The 18009-nt window shown below is 39.8% G+C and overlaps 3 protein-coding genes across 3 annotated transcripts in view; all 3 read left to right on the top strand.

The window, feature by feature from the left end:
- The first annotated feature begins 137 nt into the window (after positions 1-137).
- Positions 138-3358, top strand: LOC106659504 (DNA replication licensing factor Mcm7). Its single transcript, XM_014382083.2, has 9 exons — positions 138-339; positions 442-650; positions 813-976; positions 1041-1359; positions 1436-1621; positions 1708-1918; positions 1993-2470; positions 2541-2692; positions 2766-3358. The coding sequence occupies exons 1-9, from the start codon at positions 300-302 to the stop codon at positions 3227-3229; spliced, it is 2223 nt and encodes a 740-aa protein (XP_014237569.1). The 5' UTR covers positions 138-299; the 3' UTR covers positions 3230-3358.
- A 462-nt stretch (positions 3359-3820) lies between these two features.
- LOC106650697 (mast cell tryptase-like) lies at positions 3821-5501 on the top strand. Its single transcript, XM_014368892.2, has 4 exons — positions 3821-3977; positions 4375-4709; positions 5004-5240; positions 5298-5501. Exons 1-4 carry the CDS (start codon positions 3929-3931, stop codon positions 5499-5501), a joined length of 825 nt encoding a protein of 274 aa, XP_014224378.1. The 5' UTR covers positions 3821-3928.
- A 4141-nt stretch (positions 5502-9642) lies between these two features.
- Positions 9643-18009, top strand: part of LOC106650515 (division abnormally delayed protein) — a 69497-nt gene continuing 61130 nt past the window's right edge. The window contains exon 1 of the mRNA XM_014368553.2: positions 9643-10906. Coding sequence (XP_014224039.1) covers positions 10669-10906 — 238 coding nt within the window. The 5' untranslated portion in view covers positions 9643-10668. The remainder of the gene's footprint in view (positions 10907-18009) is intronic.

Genomic DNA, 18009 nt, shown 5'->3' with positions numbered 1-18009 from the left:
AATATATTATTTATTAATACTTCAATGAAAATAATAATTAACTTAAAAAATTTCACATCAATATCATACACACGAAGTTAAGTGCCACCTGATGGTAGTTACGAAAATGAATGCCAAAACGCGCGGGAAAGACGGTAAACTACTGTTTGTATACACCACGAAAACAAAAAAAGCTATAGTTTGCGGCTCGGGTTTAACTGTTTATAACGTCTTATCAATACTTGTTTTTTTACTGAGCGGGTTTTTAGCAGTTTACTCTTTGCTGACATTATTTGTTTGATTATTTGAGTGAAAAAATCATGCCTCCTAAGGTAGCGAGAGATTATAGTAAAGACAAAGGTAGTAAAATTAGTTTTCAATTCAAATTAACCTTATATTATAACTAGATTAGATTTATTTCGATATGCAAAATATACTTACTTTTCAATTCTTAATTTTCAGAAACTTTTAAAACGTTTCTTCAAGAATACGCGAAAATCGATGATAAAGAAGGCAATAAAGTTTTCCCGTATCGTCAACAACTTACAAACATTGCTCACCGAGAACAAGTTTCATTGATTATAGATTTGGATGATTTGAAAGAAGTTGACGAAGAACTTGCTGAATATGTTAGAACTAATACCAGACGATATGTTAATTTACTTCTTGAAGTAAGTTTTTATATATTTTAATACATATTTAAGCTTAATTGTGCATTGTGTGACTTTTCAAATTTATAGCTTCATAATAAGTAAAGGTTGATTCTAATCCATTTTTCATTATACTTAGATTATACTTTATAAGTTTAAAAACTTTTTCTTGTTCTTGTTTAGCTTGTTCAAGAAATTTTACCTGACTTCAAAGAACATCCAGTGCAACCAAAGGATGCTTTAGATATTTATATAGAGCATCGTTTAATGATGCAAGCACGTGCTCAAAATGAAGGAGAGCAAAGAAATCCTCAAAACCAATATGCTCCTGAACTTATGAGAAGATTGTATGTAAAATATGAATTTTTAATTATCTTGATGAAATGTATACTAAGATATTGTAACTTTTAGCGAAGTCTACTTTAAAAATACGAATGATGCAAAGTCATTATCAGTTAGAGATATCAAAGCTCAGAATATCGGGCAACTTGTTACTGTCAGAGGTATTGTCACCAGATGCACCGAGGTTAAACCACTTTTGGTTGTTGCTACTTATACCTGCGATCAATGTGGTGCAGAAACCTACCAAACTGTTCCTGCCATGACCTACATGCCTTTGCAAACTTGTCCTAGTGACGATTGCCGCATTAATAAGTCTGGTGGTAGACTTTATCAACAAACTAAGGGTTCTAAATTTATCAAATTCCAAGAAATTAAGATTCAAGAACATGTGTGTATTATTTCTTTATTATTTTTCAATATCATACTCCATTAATCTTAAATTAAAATGACAATTTATCATTCAGAGTGACCAAGTACCCACAGGGCATATACCTAGATCATTAAGTGTCTATTGCAGAGGAGAGATGACAAGAAAATGCCAGCCTGGAGATCATATCGTTGTTACTGGAATATTCTTACCTATTGTCAGAACAGGATTTAGTGAAAGAGAAGCTGCTGGTCTTTTAAGTGATACATACTTGGATGCTCATGTAAGTTTAAATCTGAAAAAAGTTTAAACTATTAAAAATTGCTATACTTCGCACAGCTTTAAATAATTTAATTTATAAATTTTTAGCTCATTGACAATCTCAATTCTGTGGAAACGGATAACACCACTAATGAATTATCAGAAGAAGAATTAGACCAGCTGACTCGTGATGATTTTTACTCAAAATTAGCTACCTCAATTGCCCCTGAAATTTATGGTCATGAAGATATTAAAAAAGTTCTTTTATTACTTTTGGTTGGTGGTACAGAAAAAAAGAATGGTGACATTAAAATAAGAGGTGAGTGAATATCTGCGAAATTAATTCTTTTTTTTCAAAAACCTAAAAAATTACTTAATTCGTTGTTTTTTTAGGCAACATCAATGTTTGTTTGATGGGTGATCCTGGTGTAGCCAAATCGCAACTTCTCTCTTTCATTTGCCGTTTGGCTCCTCGATCTCAATACACTACCGGTCGGGGTTCATCAGGTGTAGGTTTGACTGCTGCTGTACTCAAAGATCCACTTACAGATCAAATGACCCTTGAAGGTGGTGCCTTGGTATTAGCCGACCAAGGTATTTGTTGTATCGACGAGTTCGATAAAATGGCCGAGGCTGATCGTACGGCTATTCACGAAGTTATGGAGCAACAGACAATTTCTATAGCCAAAGCTGGTATCATGGCTAGATTAAATGCAAGAGTATCTATTTTGGCAGCTGCCAATCCTGCTTACGGTCGATACAATCCAAATCGTTCTATCGAAGCAAATATTCAACTTCCTGCGGCTCTACTCTCGAGATTTGATGTCATGTGGTTAATTTTAGATAAAGCTGACCATGATAACGATATGAGGTACATTTTTTAGATGCTTAAAAATGCGTTACAATAATTTAAAATGCTAATAATTTGCATTTAATTTCAGATTAGCTCAACATATTACCCACGTTCATAAATACGGAAGACAACCAGAAGCTGAAATTGAAGCTATGGACATGGATCTTATGAGAAAATACATAGCTGTGTGTAAGAGGAAGAATCCTTATATTCCTGAACATCTGACGGATTATATTGTTGGTCAGTTTCTTGATGTTTAAGAAATTTTTTAATGATGATCAATTTAAACATCAAGTAATTTCGCTTTTTACAGGGTGTTATGTGGAAATGCGAAAAGAAGCTAACGATCCCAATTACAATGCGCACAAAGAGGACAATGCATACGGTCGTGATAAGACTTTCACATCTCCTCGTAATTTACTTGCAGTCATGCGTCTCGCAACAGCTCTCGCTCGTTTACGTCTATCTAACGAAGTTAACAAAGATGATATACGTGAGGCAAATCGTTTACTCGCTAAGTCAAAAAGTTCTATCAACGATGCCAGGAAATCGACCAACATGACTAATAATGCACTTCAAAACCAAGTTAGGAATAAGATTTATTCCATCATCAGGGAGCTCGTTGGCGATGGTAAAACTGTAAAATATTCTGATGTAATGGAACGCTGCACCGGTAAAGGTTTCACACCGGAACAAATCAACATTACTATTGACGAATACGAAGGTCTCAACGTTTGGCAAGTTGATATGCACAGGACGAAACTTACTTTGCTATAAGAAAAATTAAATTTTTCCATTATAAAAGTCATTATTAAGTTTTATATAGCAGGATCGAATCTTCAAGTTTGAAAAATTGTGTATACTGCATGTATTAATAATAAAATTTACACTTCTTATAAAAAAAGACATGTTTTGTCAATTCTTAATCTGTTTTTATACCCTCTGTTTTTGGGGAAAAATAGATTGAAAATATAGCATTTATAAACGTCAATATTGAATTAGTTTGATTGATGTAATATTAAAAGCAACAACTTGTTTTGTGGCCTTTGATTTTATTGGGTTTTACCATCAATTATTCAACCCTGCACAATTAGTTTTCAATCAATTTAATGGCTCAAATTTTAGCGAAACTCAGATAGAATCATCGCAATAGTTGTATACATTTTTTATTGTTTTTATCAAAAAAAAATTAAGAAACCTGAAAAAACTAGCTTTCTAATCATTAAATTTGATTATCAAATGCAAAAAGAAGTCATCCATGACGATTTGTCATAATTAGAATGTGATTATACTATAACTATGGCCTAAGATATTATAAATTAATATTTGAACATCTGTATCTCACGATTTAAAAGATAAGAGGCGGAATTTTTTAATCTAATGTGTATATTACCTTTAAATTGAAACACAAATGAAGTTTCAGTTTAGTCTTTTGCTACTGTGTAATTGAATCAGTTCATTTTTCAACTCTTCACAATGGCAACACTAGCAAAATTAGTTTTGTTTGCCTTCTGCATTACTCTAGGTAAGTTTTTTGTTTTTTGCATTTTCCACATGTGTTTAACATTAATAAATAATTGCCAATTAAAAATCGATTAAAAATAGAAGTATGGTATTATTTCGTGTGTCATTCGCTGCGTACTTGAACTGTTTGTTCCTATTATTCAAGTCACTGTATGTTTGTAACTTCTATTGAGAAGAATTTTCTGAACGGATTAAATTTGATATGAATTTTCATGAATTATTGGTATTCGAACACGAGCATTTTTATCCTTTTCCGTTGAAAGTCAGTTTGCATCTTTATTTGCTGTTGCGACAAGTTGACGTTTTTCAGTATCATTTCGCGTGAATTGTCACAATTGTTAAAATTATTGACTCGATAAAAATAATCCTTGAAATAACAAGAAAAAAAATTAAATCAGCCTCCAGTCAAGAAGAAAATCAGCACGAAAAATTGCGCTTGACTCAAAGCAAGCTGCGAAGTGGCATAGGTACCGAATTTCCCATGCAAGTATCGGTACAGGCGAACGGCCAACACAAGTGCGCTGGTACCCTCATAACCATACGGCATGTCTTGACCTCGGCTTATTGCGTCTATTCGCAATTCAGCAGCCCAACTCCAATACTCGAAGTGCGCACCGCACTCATGCATGCCCAATATGCCCAACTCATCAAAATCAAAAGGGTTGTGCGACACAGCGCCTATCAATACACCCAAGGAAGGACACTGGGTCGCAATGACATTGCTATTATCACGGTGAGTTTTTTCAATCGACATCTTCGATGGGATGAGTAGATTGTCATTATAGGTTTTGTTTCAACATGCTGTTTTGGCGGTGAAGCGGAACAATTAACGTGAAATCCCCACTAGTGCTTTGATTATTATCCGCACGTGGGGCACATTAAACCAATTTACAAATATTTGACTTGTCTTTTGTAACCATATATTAGTCTTATATTGAATCAATATTCATTTTTACTAAATTTTTGCATGAATATTGAAATATTTTCACTATTTTTCTGACGATTGAATGACGATTGTTTTCCACAGTTGGCTGATAAAGTAAAAATGAGCGCCCATGTGAAGATCGCTGCACTACCCTTGGATTATTTCGAAGAGTACCCAATGGGGAAAACGGTCCATCATTCTGGATTTAATCTTCTAGGCATGCCCATGCCCGTATCCAGCTCACTGGACCACATTTACAACTGTGGGACGAAAATGCAATCGGTCATGCATCCAGCACATATTTGCACCAACGAAAATTTAATAAGAAATTATCCAGGCGTACGTAAATTAATCATGCTTAAATGGTTGCATCATCTAATTTTTTTTATCTCGCAGGGGGATAGTGGATCTGGATTGTTTGACGAAAACAAATTGACAGTAATCGGTGTCATGAGTGGTGAACCAGCCTTAGAAAGGACTGGCACACCAATGATTTACACCAAGGTATCATATTATTTGGATTTCATTTATCCGGAAATAGACTTGTTTTCGAACAATAAGTACGTGCGAAGTCGACATCCAGCAGTTGATTTTCAGTGACTCAAATAGATATTGTATTAGGACTTTTAAAATGGATATTAGTTTAATTGCGACATTAGGGAAAATTTAATGTGTAAATATATTTTTTATTAAATTGTTGATTTTTTTTCTGCGTATGCCTTCTATCAAATATTTTTAAATAATTTTGAATAATTTACAAGTTTATTACGATTAATCTCAAACAAGCTAGTGTACAAGTTTGGAATGAAAAGCGTCAGAAAAATGAACGATGACATCTTTGTTATATTTACAAACAACACATTTAAATACTAATGTTAAAATGGAAATTTTAATCGTTTCATTAGTCGAGATCAGTTAATTGCAATGACGTTTTCAAAATACTACATGTCTTACCAAAACATAACTTTCGTAAAGGTTGCTCGTTAATTCATTTCATGTTCAAGCAATGAAACAAAGTAATTAAATTAGACGTTTAAATTTATTTTAATAGATAATATTTCTGTATTGGCGAGCAACACTGTGAGAATTTAATGACGAGACAGCGATGAAAAAAGTCCGGAAGTGCATTCATTCAATTTTGCTGGTCCAAATTGTTAATTCGCCGTCAAAAGTCAAAACAGGGTTCGGCTTATTTGGCCGCAACCGAGCATGATCTCATATCTAAAAAAGCCGTGTATTACTCTCAGCACTTTCTTAGAAACTTAATTTGTTGGCTATCTTGACTTATACATGATTCAGCCGGTAGTGGTGGCAGAGTGAAATAATGAATTTCAATGAAGCTAACCACATTGCTATAAGAGTAAAGTATCGCGCCAAATAGTTTTCAAATATAAATAAACATTGCAGGTTTTATCTTTTAGCTAAAACGACTATTACAGCTCTAACGAAGTTTAAATCTTAATTATCAGCTTAAGGCAAGTGAAAATTTGTGTCAAGTGGCTTAGAATAAGGATTGCGTTTACTCCCGGAAGATTTTAAGGGTCGCAAGTCACCTGATTCGAAAAACATCTCAAGTGGTCTGATTTCACGCGCGTGACTTGGATATAACCAGTTCCTATGATTGAGTGAACCGAATATCGCTTGGCAAATTTCGCTCACAAATTTAGCTTTGTTCTAAACGAAAAAAGAATGCTAAAGTCGATTCAAGCCTAAATGAGAAAGTTGCCAAGAAATACAGTAAAATTATGCCAAAAAGAAGCTGACCCCTCGTCGACCTTCCAGAATATCGATAATTCTTATTTTCATATAATAAATGTCGAGTAAATATTTAAATTGAATATTCGATGCCTTGTGCCAATCTGTACTATAAATAAGAAAAACTATGAATTTTCCAAGCTATTAATTGTTTAATGGCAGTTTTCAATTTTGTTGCGATGCTGTTGACGCTTACTCAGGTGAGCAACTAATCAACATTATCATAATATAATATTCATGATGAATTGCAATATACTACTTGAATAGCAATACAAAAATTAAAAAATGTATTCTAGCCTCACAATTATTTACCAAGTCAAGGTTTATTCAGCGAGCAGCCTCGTAGCTTCAAAAAGGTATTCCAAAAGCTGCAAGTGCACGAGCTGCGTAGCTTGGATGCTCTTTGAAAAAAATCCCAAACGAGTCGCGTTGACGAGGAGAGGGCAGGGTTCTCTCCTGGCGACATTTGTAAAATTCTCGAGGCTCTGTACGAAAGGAATGTAAGCTGTTGAGAATAAAAATCATGGGCACAACTCCTCTTGACTCCTGTAATTATTGTAACAGCTGCCTGCATTTTTGTCGAAAGCAGCTCATACGTACGCACACGATCAGTAGTTGTAAAATTAAAATGTCCGAAAAAAATTTCACTTGCGACGATCGTGAAGAAAAGCGTCCAAGCGATGCGCGTCGAAGATCTTGGACTGCGCAAACGAAAATACACGAGTGAAGCCGTTCATTAGAAATGATTCTATGAAGACGTCCTCGAAAATCTAACGTGTCTAAGTGGAGTGCCCATTGCGATCCTAACTGTTTGCTTTCATTGAAACGACGAGTTTTGTTTGCTTACTACCGGCATAACTGGCTGACAAAGAAAAGCCAACGAGGAGCTAAACCACTTTCATCTCTCAGCATAACGCACGTACTCGTCGATTGATTACAGAATTGGCTAAAAAATCAAGGGAACAATCAAAATCTCATAAAAACGTGAATTGATTATTTTTCGATGATCGAAACTCGCTTCTTTGCGCAAATCTTTCAAGCTCGGTGATTTATTGAATAGAATTTAATGTATTTTGTCGAAGATTCGTTGAGTAGCCGCAGAATCGGAAGATTAATATTTAAAAATTTACACGAGTTTTGCGTGTCACTTGGCACCAGTTGGAATTAATTTCTTTCTTCAAATTTTTATAATTAAAAAAAAAGACACGTCTCGAGCAGTTATAAAGCAATCGAAAAACTAGTTCCGTAAAGATGTCGAAACTGATTAATCAGAAGGCGTAAAAAGAGCGTGAAAATTTGAGGAATTTTGTGCAAAAGCATCAATTAGTTGGGTATCGTACACGAGTTTTTGACCTGCGACTCTTTGCGTGCTGTTGCGCGTATAACGTGTATAAAAATCGAACGACTCCTCGGTCCAATAATAGACAATTTGAAACGGAGTAGTATATAGAGGAGTAGTGTATAGAGGAGAAGTATATAACATTGCGAATAGAGTCGAATGAAAGAGAAGAAAAAAAGAAAATAATTTTGCTCTTGTGATATTATAAATAATCTCATTGCGCAAAATGTAATGGGCCAACGATTTTTCCTCGTGGCATTTGGCGCAGCACAGGTATTATATAGCGGTGCAGAGAGAGAGAGAGAGACACAGACGAAATATAACGAGTATCAGCATGATCAGGTATGCGAAATACGAAAAGCGTATAAAGCAAAACTCCCACCAATGAGCAACCCTAAGCTGCATATAATGTATATATCTATATACTAGCGGAGTTTGTGTATGTATACGGCGTATACACAGACACATCGGCGCGCTCGAATATATAGACCGGCCTGCTGTGTATATATAGATATAGAATTAGTTATTTACACATCAAGGGCTGTATGCGGTGTGGATACAGTCGAGGTGTGTTTGCAGCGTTGGGGCGCTGTAGTCGCCGAGGCTGCGTAGCGAAGCGAAGCAGCCGAGGCACTACAGCGTCCGCAACGCTGCAAACACGCTGAGACGTATCCACACCGCTAACAGCCATTGATGTGTTAACAATTTTTCTGCATAAGAGCTCGTTTTGAGAACTATATCATGCATAATTGTTATGTTCCATTTAATTTCTTTATAGCACTCTAAACTAAAAACTGTAACTTGGCCGCTAGTTTTCGGCTCTCGTCTACATACTGTATATGCGTATGTCTCGTGTAAAATACTGTACATGCAACTTGTGTGGATATGTTTTTTCTGAAAAACGAGAGGTTGCATAAAGCACTGGTTGTGCCAACTTGAATCTCATTACACTGATTTTCCTAGTGTCTTGATGAGTAGAGTCGGTATAACATCGGTCACGCTGCATTTCTTTCCATTATTCAGTTTCTACTGCTTCATTTTTACAGTCATCGTGTTTAGTGCGAACACAAACATGAATTAAAAATGACATTTCTATCTCGTGTAGATATGTTTGTATTCAAGAAAGAGAGGTTAAAGGCAGCGCGAGTTGGCCTGCCACTTTGACATGTAGCAGACAGCACAGGCTACACGCACGCGAGCTGAGCGAGTCGTCTCGGCTCGAGTCTGCGGGATCGCATACAGTCGAGGAGAGCAGCGCGCTACGTGGCGACAATTCACACTTCTCCTCGACTGTAATCAGGGCTCCTCGACTGTAATCAGGGCTCCTCGACCTGTATTCAATTGATTTCAGTACGAGGAGAAGTGTGAATTGTCGCCACATAGCGCGCTGCTCTCCTCGACTGTATACGAATGCCTTACTCACTGAGCACGCTCAGCGCGAAATCAGCCTCAAACGGGCTCGTATGCTGAAAAGGTATATTACATAGGTAGCTATAGTTATAGTATACGAAAGTGGCCGCGCGCATCCTTCCATCTCTCCGCGAGCCTCGAGCTCGGAGCAGCACATAGCACACGGCACACACAGCAGCAGCCAGACTCTGGCATTCGCCGGCCGCTGCTTGCTTATGCTGCTCCGCGGGCTTTCAGTAGCATCGGGCAACTCAGGCTCGACGCATGCATGTACCATACAGCGCGCGTACCATACCTATATGTGTTATAGTATCGTACATTTGCGCACTCGATACCGCGTCCGAATATAAATATAAGCAACGCACCTAACAAAACGTCTCGAAGCAAGCAACAACAACAACGAGCCAACGATCGAGTGCAGCTCGCGCGTAAAATAATATCGATGTGTTGACAAAACAACAGCGACAGTAACAAACATCAACGATTACAAGTGTGTCGTCGCGATTGTCTTCGGTCGTCGTCATCTCGCATTGACGTCGTCGTCGTGAAAGAGAAAAAGAGAGGGATGAACTGCAAGTACGACTGTTGTATCAGCAGACAGTCTGGCGGCTGATCGAGTAATCGTTTGTTTATTCTAACGATCTGCGTGTGCTGCTGCTGCGCTGCTCTAAAAAAATATATAAAAATATATGTACGCGTGCACGAGTAGCGAAGAAGCTTGGAAATAAAAACTAAACACTGGCGAAAATTGCAAAAGTCGCTGCTCTCTTGCGTACGCGCGCCTCGAGTATAATCGGAGCAACGCGTAAATTGCAGTGTGTCGATCGTGAAGCAGCGTGATCGAATCGGACGCTCGCCCGACTACTTTTTTCTCTCTTCTTCGTTTCATTTTCTTATATACACACAACACTATCTCACTACACCAGACACTTACACAAAAGTACACGAATAACACACTTGGTGAAAAAAAGTGCAGAGGTGCATTGCTTTTCCAAGCCAAAGGTGCGCATATATACCTTTCTTTTCTTTCAACCCACACAAACACACAAACACACCCACACCCACACACATGAATTTATGTAGGATAAACAGATCCATGCATAGTCTGGGCAAAGTAGAGTCCGTGAATCGACGAGTGTTGCGGTGCGTGCTGTGCTGGTGATCGTGTTTACGTCAAATTGTGCGTCGCGGGCAAGAAGGCCAGGGCCGCATCGAGCCGCATAGTGCCAAGTCGAAATCGTCACACAGACTATTCGCGGGAAAATGACGTCGCCTGCGAGACTCGTCGCGCTTCTGCTGCTGCTGCTGCTGTCGGTGCTGCTCGTGTCGGAGCCGGTGCTCGGCCGGCCTCAGCACAATTACGACGCGGCTGCCAACGGCCACGAGGAGGACGCCCAGTGCCTAGTGCTGCGACGTTTCTTCGACAATTACGATGGCAGGGCCGAGAATCGATCCTCCAGCATACCTCGTGTTCCGCCAGCTCCGTCCTCCCATCAAAACAGTAAGTTTCTGGCACGACCCTATCTACTTATTGCAACAAACGACGAATTATTGCACGAGTAGCTACTCTCTGGTGTGCGCTAAAACGCTGCTCGCACGTGTGCACCGTCGTGTAGGTATAACGCTTTAAACGAGCATTTAGCGCTTGTCTCAAGAGCTGCACATTTTCATTCTGTTCCACTTACGGCATTTCTTTTTACGACGCGCACGACCGACAGAGAGGAAGATTACTTCTAATCGGTCATCGTTTCTCGTCATTATACGCGCTGCGGTAGCCGCCTATATATTGTATGGCAGAGAGGGAAAAATTAGCTTAACGCGCAGCGATGTTTGCTCGGAAGTGATATATAGGTATTATGCATCAGCGCGTGCAGCATAGCATAGCAGCAGCAGCAGCAGCAGCAGCGCATTGCATGCGACGTAAATGCATGTACACAGTACGTGTTAATGACATTACGATCTCGCGGAGCGTTTCGCACTTATAAACATTGATTTCTGCATTATGCGCGTCTCTTATCTTATCTGCTTACTCCACTTCTTGGACTCTTTTTTTTCCGCTTCTGCTTTTTTTGCGCATCCTATGCGCGAAAATCAGCGCAATTCAATGTGTAATGTAAAAGCGATCGATCTCGAGACTCGATGGGTCCGCACGCGTCTACAGATTAATCGTTTTTCGATTGATTTTCCCGTCCCCTCGAGTTACTTGGAAAAAGCATGGCTGTGTGTGCAGCAGCGACTCGTCTTTGTTTAATCTTCCGAAAAGAGCAAAAACGCTCCTATTACCAGACAATAATTATATACCTTTATCAAGCGCGTAAAGAGAACGAGAGATATCTCTCTTTCTCTCTCTTTTTCTGTGGTCAGGTATAAGATACCTATGTAAGATTTTTTTTGTCCTCGGCATTGTGTCGTATCTTGCAGCCCCGTAAGATTCCTGACTCTCTCTCTCTCTCTCTCTCTCTCTTGTTTGGGAAGGATTGCATGTACTGCGTCAGCTGTTTTTATGGACATCCCTGCGCCCTCTCTTACTCTCTCGTTCTCTCTCTCTCTCTCTCTCTCTCTCTTACTCTCTTCGGCGAAACGCCGCGAGAGAAATATGCGAGCTGCTTTAGCTATAAGGTCCGCGCTCTGATGCTGCTGATGCTGCTGCTGGGTGTACATTAGAGCCGCGAGATGCTTTTAAAAATACGCGCTTTTTAAATGCCAGCAAGCTTATTGCCGCGATATCTCGTGCGACTACCGTGTGCACCGAATGTTTCGAGTTCTCCTCGTCGCGCTCGCGTGGGAATTCGCTAAAATGTATCGAGTCACGTGCTTACTGATCGATTCAAGTCGGCGCAATATTAAAAATCAATAATCCCTCCGCAGTCAGTATATAAATTATTTACAGCATCGAGCACAACGTCCACACAATTTCAGCCTCTCGAAAGCTTTTTCGTGTAAGCTTTTTAAGTATTACACGGGCTTTTGCTCAATCAATCAGCTTTGTGATGCGCGCGAAAATAATTTCGGGTTGTGCTTCACTTTTTTATTTATATTATTTTTTTTTTTTTTTAACATGATAGACACTATTTTAAAAGGATATTTTGTTGTTGTTGTCGTTGTAATGTGCGCGCTTTGAACGATGAGTAAACTCGTTTTTATGTCACGAAAACTTATTATGTGACGCTGGCATTGCAAAGCAGTTTCATTTATTTGCATCCAACGCATTCTGCAAGTAAATGCTTTATTTAAAATGAAAAATAATGCAGGGTGCAGGTGAAAAAGCACATCAGAAAGCGCCTATATATCATTCTTATCATGAGCTGCACATTCTGACCCTCTAATTTTCTATCAAAACTGCTGGTGACCGCAAATTTTTTACATTCGCATTACTCTTTTTTGCCCGAGTGTTGCGCGCGCGATAAATGGCCAACAAGCTGATTCAGGGATAGAGATTTCATTAAGAGCACGACTAATGATTGACTACTGGTTTTTAACACAACTTGACTCGTGTCGCGTGCATATCTTAACATACTCGCGCTGGTTTCGTGCGACGCGAGAGAGCGAGAGAGAGAGAGAGAGAAAGAGGAAATTTCGATAAAACAGTCATAAAAAACACACATCAGGTGACGACGAACACATCAGGTTTGACCACTTAATGCGAGAGATCTAATCGGCGAAACGATCGAAATAGCCACTGATTATATCGGGATTGTTGTAATTTCATTAGGCACAAGAGCTCATGTAACTCGATAGCATCTGTCGCGTGCATAGTTATTATATTCTCTTCGTATAGGTAAAATAAAATTGTATACAAGAGCACACGCGTATAAGTGCAGTCTATACAGAGCCGAGTCATTTTCAGCGAGTGTCAGATCGTATACACTGCGCGTATAGCCAAGCAAAGATGATTGATGAATTGATATACCCCCGGACGTAGTATAATGACGAACGTGCGTAACCGACTTTATTATTACCTTTTATAAATTAAAATCCCCGTAGAAACAATGAAAATTTGTCGCCTCACGACAAATGAATTGCGATTGTTCTTTTTTCAGGCTAAAAAACGTCTACGATCGATAACAAAAAAAGTCTACGCTCGCGGAAAGATGAATGTACAAAAGTTGAAATAAAGTAATCTTATCTCCGAGAGGAGAGAAAAATATTTGCAAAAAAAATTGTTTCGCGAAAGTGTAAGGCTCTGCATGCCAGCACATACCATAGATATTGCGTGAGGCTCGAGCGCTTAATATCCGCGCGCGCCAACGTTTAGAACACGAGCCGGGGCTCGGATTAATTTTGACAAGTAAAAGGTTTCAAAGAGCGAAACAGTACATCACGCTAGCCACTTCATTTTTCACTTTACATCTGGTTCGAGCTCGCTCGCGCCTCATTCCAAAGGTCCTGAGAGTAGATATAGAGGCGCTTGGCACGCGCGTTTCCTTGCGCCGAAGGGATATGCACACCTAAAAACAAGTTTTCCCCTCCCCACTGATCCTCCGAAGAGGCGCGGATTAAAATTTCGATCTTTTTCCCCCGAGAGCCAAACGTCGTCTTTTATTTCGCATTAGTAACGAGAGTGATCCGACGTAAGAACGGCTGAAAATTGCCAAACGATTGCGACGCGACGACTTGCGTCATTCGTATCTATATGACGCGTCGTCTGCCGGTGTTCGCTCGAGCTACATACACACGCGTTACATACTATAAAAGCAAAGTGTAGCAAGCCCAAATGGCAACGCGCAAAAAGGGAGCTGCTCTGCTCTTCCGGCGATCGTCGCATTTCTGTACCCTTGCCCGATTTTCTCTATACATGTGCTCGCACGCGTGTGTACTACAAGTGCCACTTTGCTCCGCTATGATATTTTTATGCGCGCGTCATCATTTGCGGAAAAACGAGCGAGTACAATATCAGCCAAGTCGCCCGATGTGTGTCATTATAAAGCGATAACTACTGTTCTTTTATGAAAAAAATGCCAGTGGAAATAATGCACTTGCACGATGAAAGAAATTGAGCCCTGGTAATCATAAACAAATACGTTTGTGCGCTCATTGTTCTTGATATTTAATCGCTATAATTTTCAGACTAATTAGTTAAAATCAGCAGACTGACAAATACATATATCGCAGGAAATGATGCTCTGGCTTGACCTGCACGCAATTACATTAAAATCACATACCTGAAGCACACGCATTTCATTGAGGCTATCCGTAGAAAACAAATTGAAACTTTTCGCTCCGACGAAACTAATTAACGGCTCTTACGACGATGTATATTTACACTATGACAAGCCACTCGTTTTTTTTGCATCCAAGTCGAAGAGATGTAAAAAGCCGAGTTAGCGACGACGTAAAGTTCATTTATAAAATCGAGCCGCTTTGAAGCTGCGACCAAGTATCAATTATATTTTTTGACTCGAGCCCGAGCGAAAAGTAAACTTCTTAAAAGTTTGTTAATTGTTGCTTAAAGCACGCGCGCAGAAGTAAAATTAAAAGCTCTCGAGCGCGCAAGAAAAATGTAAATAGGCCTGGGTGAGAAACAAGCGCTTATGACTAATCAATCTTGTCAAGCGGCCAGCAGCAGCAGCAGCTCTTTTCACTTGTTTTTCACACAAAACTAGACGAGAAGAGAACTCGCGTCCGTTATTTTTTTTCCTCGCGCAATGTGGAAAAATTACGAGTAGTTTAAGTTGGTTTTTTTTCCTTTCTTCGGGCAAGCGCAGTTAAAAGCAAATCCTTTAGAGCACTTGGTAATGTAACTAAATTCGAGTTTCCGATAGGCTTAATCTTCGGCTCGTAATTGTTAAATCATGAAAAGAGAAAAGATCGTTTGAAGTACTTTTGCGAGTAGCACTTCCGGGTTCCGATGTCGTTTCGCCTCTCTCCTCCATACAGATATATGCACTGGCTCTCATTAATGATAAATCAGTCACTTAGTGCAAACACGCTGTATCTGCCAGAGTACCGCGTAACGGCAGCAGCAAAAGAAAAACGAGTAGCAAGCAAAGTGTCGCTTGTACGTGTACTAATATATATATATCTGTGTGTATATGCGGGCGTTAACGCGTCGGCATGTAGCAGATATTCGCGAGGTGGCACTTTCAGAGGGGGTGCGAGAAACTTTTGAATGGGGGACAGTAGACGATGCTTCGAGGCGCTCCAACCTTCCGGCCCTGTAATAAATTACCCGAAAACATTGTCGGGCGATGTAACGTGTATGCATACGCGCTTCGGTTATAAATATTTTTTTGCTCGCTCGAGAGGCCAGCAACTTTTTTTTCCTCCTTGCCTATTTTAAAACGGATATTCGAGTGCAAAGCGAAGAGGGTCCGGTAAATAAAACGGAGAAACTTACGAGCTGGGTAACAGGTGTAACAGAGCTAGGAAAGAATTGCGCACGGACGAAGCAAGGGAGGGGGAGCTGAGAGGAGTAGAAAAATCGTATTTCTTACTTTACGAGTTAATTTAACAAAGTAAATCAGACGAAATCAGAAGCTGAAAGTCTTTTGTCATCGCTGGCGCTCGTCGGCTTTTGAGCGAGCTGTGCTGCGCTAGGCTTTCTCATACATGTTTTATAAAGTCGACGCGAGCGGTTATACGCGTACATAGCAGCTAGCTGCAAGTGCAGCGTGAGAAAAGACTTATACGAACGCCCGCATTTATATACATAAATAAGCTCGGCGTGCACAGAACGAAACTCGCGAGCTCGTACACACACCTAGGCGCAGCTTTTGTGCAGCTATAGTAACACGTGCGCACATCTATACAGCACGTATATTCCGTTGCAGCGGTGAATCTTCTTCTAGGAGATTCGCAGGTAAATCGTGTGCGATGCCTTGTACGCGACCGAGTATTTTTCTTATACATGTGCGCGACTTATATACAGCGGCTTTGCAATTGAGCGAGCCAAGAAGCGAGTTTTTTGACTGAGAAGGAGGAAAAAAAGGAGGGGAAAAATCCTTTTCAATTAAAATGACCTAGATTACAAGACGCGGCTCCGTAACTTTGTGCGATATTCTCGCGTGGAAAAAAAATAAAAAAATAAAAAAACAAGTTGCACGCGCGCACGGCGCGTATAGTAGACTCTTGATGCATAATTCCGATTCCTTTTCTGCGCGCGAGTTAGAGACCACAGGCTGCGTGTGTTAGACTGGAACGCGTACATATATACATAAGAGGGTTTTATAGAGCCCTACGGACGGAAGAAAACGTTATTATTCGGCGAGTGCGCACACATAGCTCTGGACTAACTTACCCACTACGCCCTTATGTACGTGCCGCCTCGTATATATATTATACGTAAGTATGTGTGTGTGTGTGCAGTGTACACAGGCAAGTCGCTGAATATATATACGCACTGCGCTCGCTTCTCTATTCCGTTATTATTGTGCATCGCCTACCCATACATATATACGTCGTATATAGGATATGCGTATAGTTCGACTCTCGCTCTGCGCACTTCTCCCGTGGGCTTCTCGCTCGAGCCGGCGAATGCAGATTTTACGACGCGTATGAAAAGTTTACCGCGAGCATAAGTGCCTTATTGTTATTTTGCGAACAAGTCGTTCTCCTTCTCCCTTCCTCTCTGTGCATCATCCTCTCGTATTATTCTTTATTTCTTTGCCTTATCAAGCGCACATACACTCTCACACACACACACACACAAACACTCGAGCAGTACGCCGCACGAGGCGAGATTGACTGCATATATTCGCTTATGTACATACATATAATTCCTGCGATCGGCGCTTCGTATATCAATTAGGAAAAAGATATGCACTCGTCGGCTCGCGCACAGCAGGCCAAGACTCGCAGCATATTACAATGATTAGAATTTCTCGGAAAGTAAATGCGAGAAACCGTACATTATAAGTGTATATATATATGCATAACGTGCGGGTAATATACGTATCTCTCATCACAGCTCCAAGACGTTTTAATTCCGATCATTATTTGTCCCTCCAATACGCGCAGCTTTTTCTAATGCCTCTGACGTTCTTTATAAAGTACTTTTTATATTGACCTCGTTTTAATTACTTATGTGTGTAGAACCGTGTGATTTTACCTGGGTAAACGACGATTTCCAAAAATTTCTGGTCCAACTAATTACTTCGAGTCGAGCAGTGAAATATCGCCGTAGCTGAAAAGTTGGCTTTTACAAGTGCGACGTCGAATAAAACGTTAATTTCGAAATGCGATCTGAATAAATACTCATAATTTTTCAATTAATAAAGTTGTTTCCGTTGGCTGATCAAAGAGCGATAACATTTTCCCATATTTCTATCGATAATTTCTTTTTCCCGCAGCAGTTCCCCGCAGCGCAGCCGCATATACGCTGCCGCGATTCATAATTCCTCGTACAACATATATTATTTCAATTGCAAAATTTTATTTCACATGGCCGCGATTCTGCGGTCCGATCGAAAAAATATCGATAATACGCGCCTGCAGTGCACACGCGTGTGTCAACTTTATAAATATCTTGGCGCCCGGCACTGCTTATAATATTGATATAATTTTTTGAAATCCACAAAATCCTCTTTCATCCATTCCGCCTACTTTTGCACGTAACGATATACGTGCCTAGTCTAACTATGTGAACTATCAAGGGCAAAAGTCAGC

The sequence above is a fragment of the Trichogramma pretiosum genome, unplaced genomic scaffold (assembly GCF_000599845.2).
Source record: "Trichogramma pretiosum strain Unisexual culture from Peru unplaced genomic scaffold, Tpre_2.0 scaffold45, whole genome shotgun sequence".
In the NCBI taxonomy this organism is placed as follows: domain Eukaryota; kingdom Metazoa; phylum Arthropoda; class Insecta; order Hymenoptera; family Trichogrammatidae; genus Trichogramma; species Trichogramma pretiosum.
The sequence above is the reverse complement of the archived record's forward strand: the minus strand, read 5'-3'. Positions and strand labels throughout refer to the sequence as shown.

Excerpts from the sequence above, each read along its gene's own strand:
- LOC106659504 (XM_014382083.2), top strand. The coding sequence starts at position 300 with ATGCCTCCTAAGGTAGCGAGAGATTATAGTAAAGACAAAG. Across the intron at positions 340-441 it reads AGATTATAGTAAAGACAAAG|AAACTTTTAAAACGTTTCTT; the intron begins GTAGTAAAATTA and ends CTTAATTTTCAG. Across the intron at positions 977-1,040 it reads CCTGAACTTATGAGAAGATT|CGAAGTCTACTTTAAAAATA; the intron begins GTATGTAAAATA and ends TGTAACTTTTAG.
- LOC106650697 (XM_014368892.2), top strand. The coding sequence starts at position 3,929 with ATGGCAACACTAGCAAAATTAGTTTTGTTTGCCTTCTGCATTACTCTA. Across the intron at positions 3,978-4,374 it reads TGCCTTCTGCATTACTCTAG|CCTCCAGTCAAGAAGAAAAT; the intron begins GTAAGTTTTTTG and ends AAATTAAATCAG. Across the intron at positions 4,710-5,003 it reads ATGACATTGCTATTATCACG|TTGGCTGATAAAGTAAAAAT; the intron begins GTGAGTTTTTTC and ends TGTTTTCCACAG.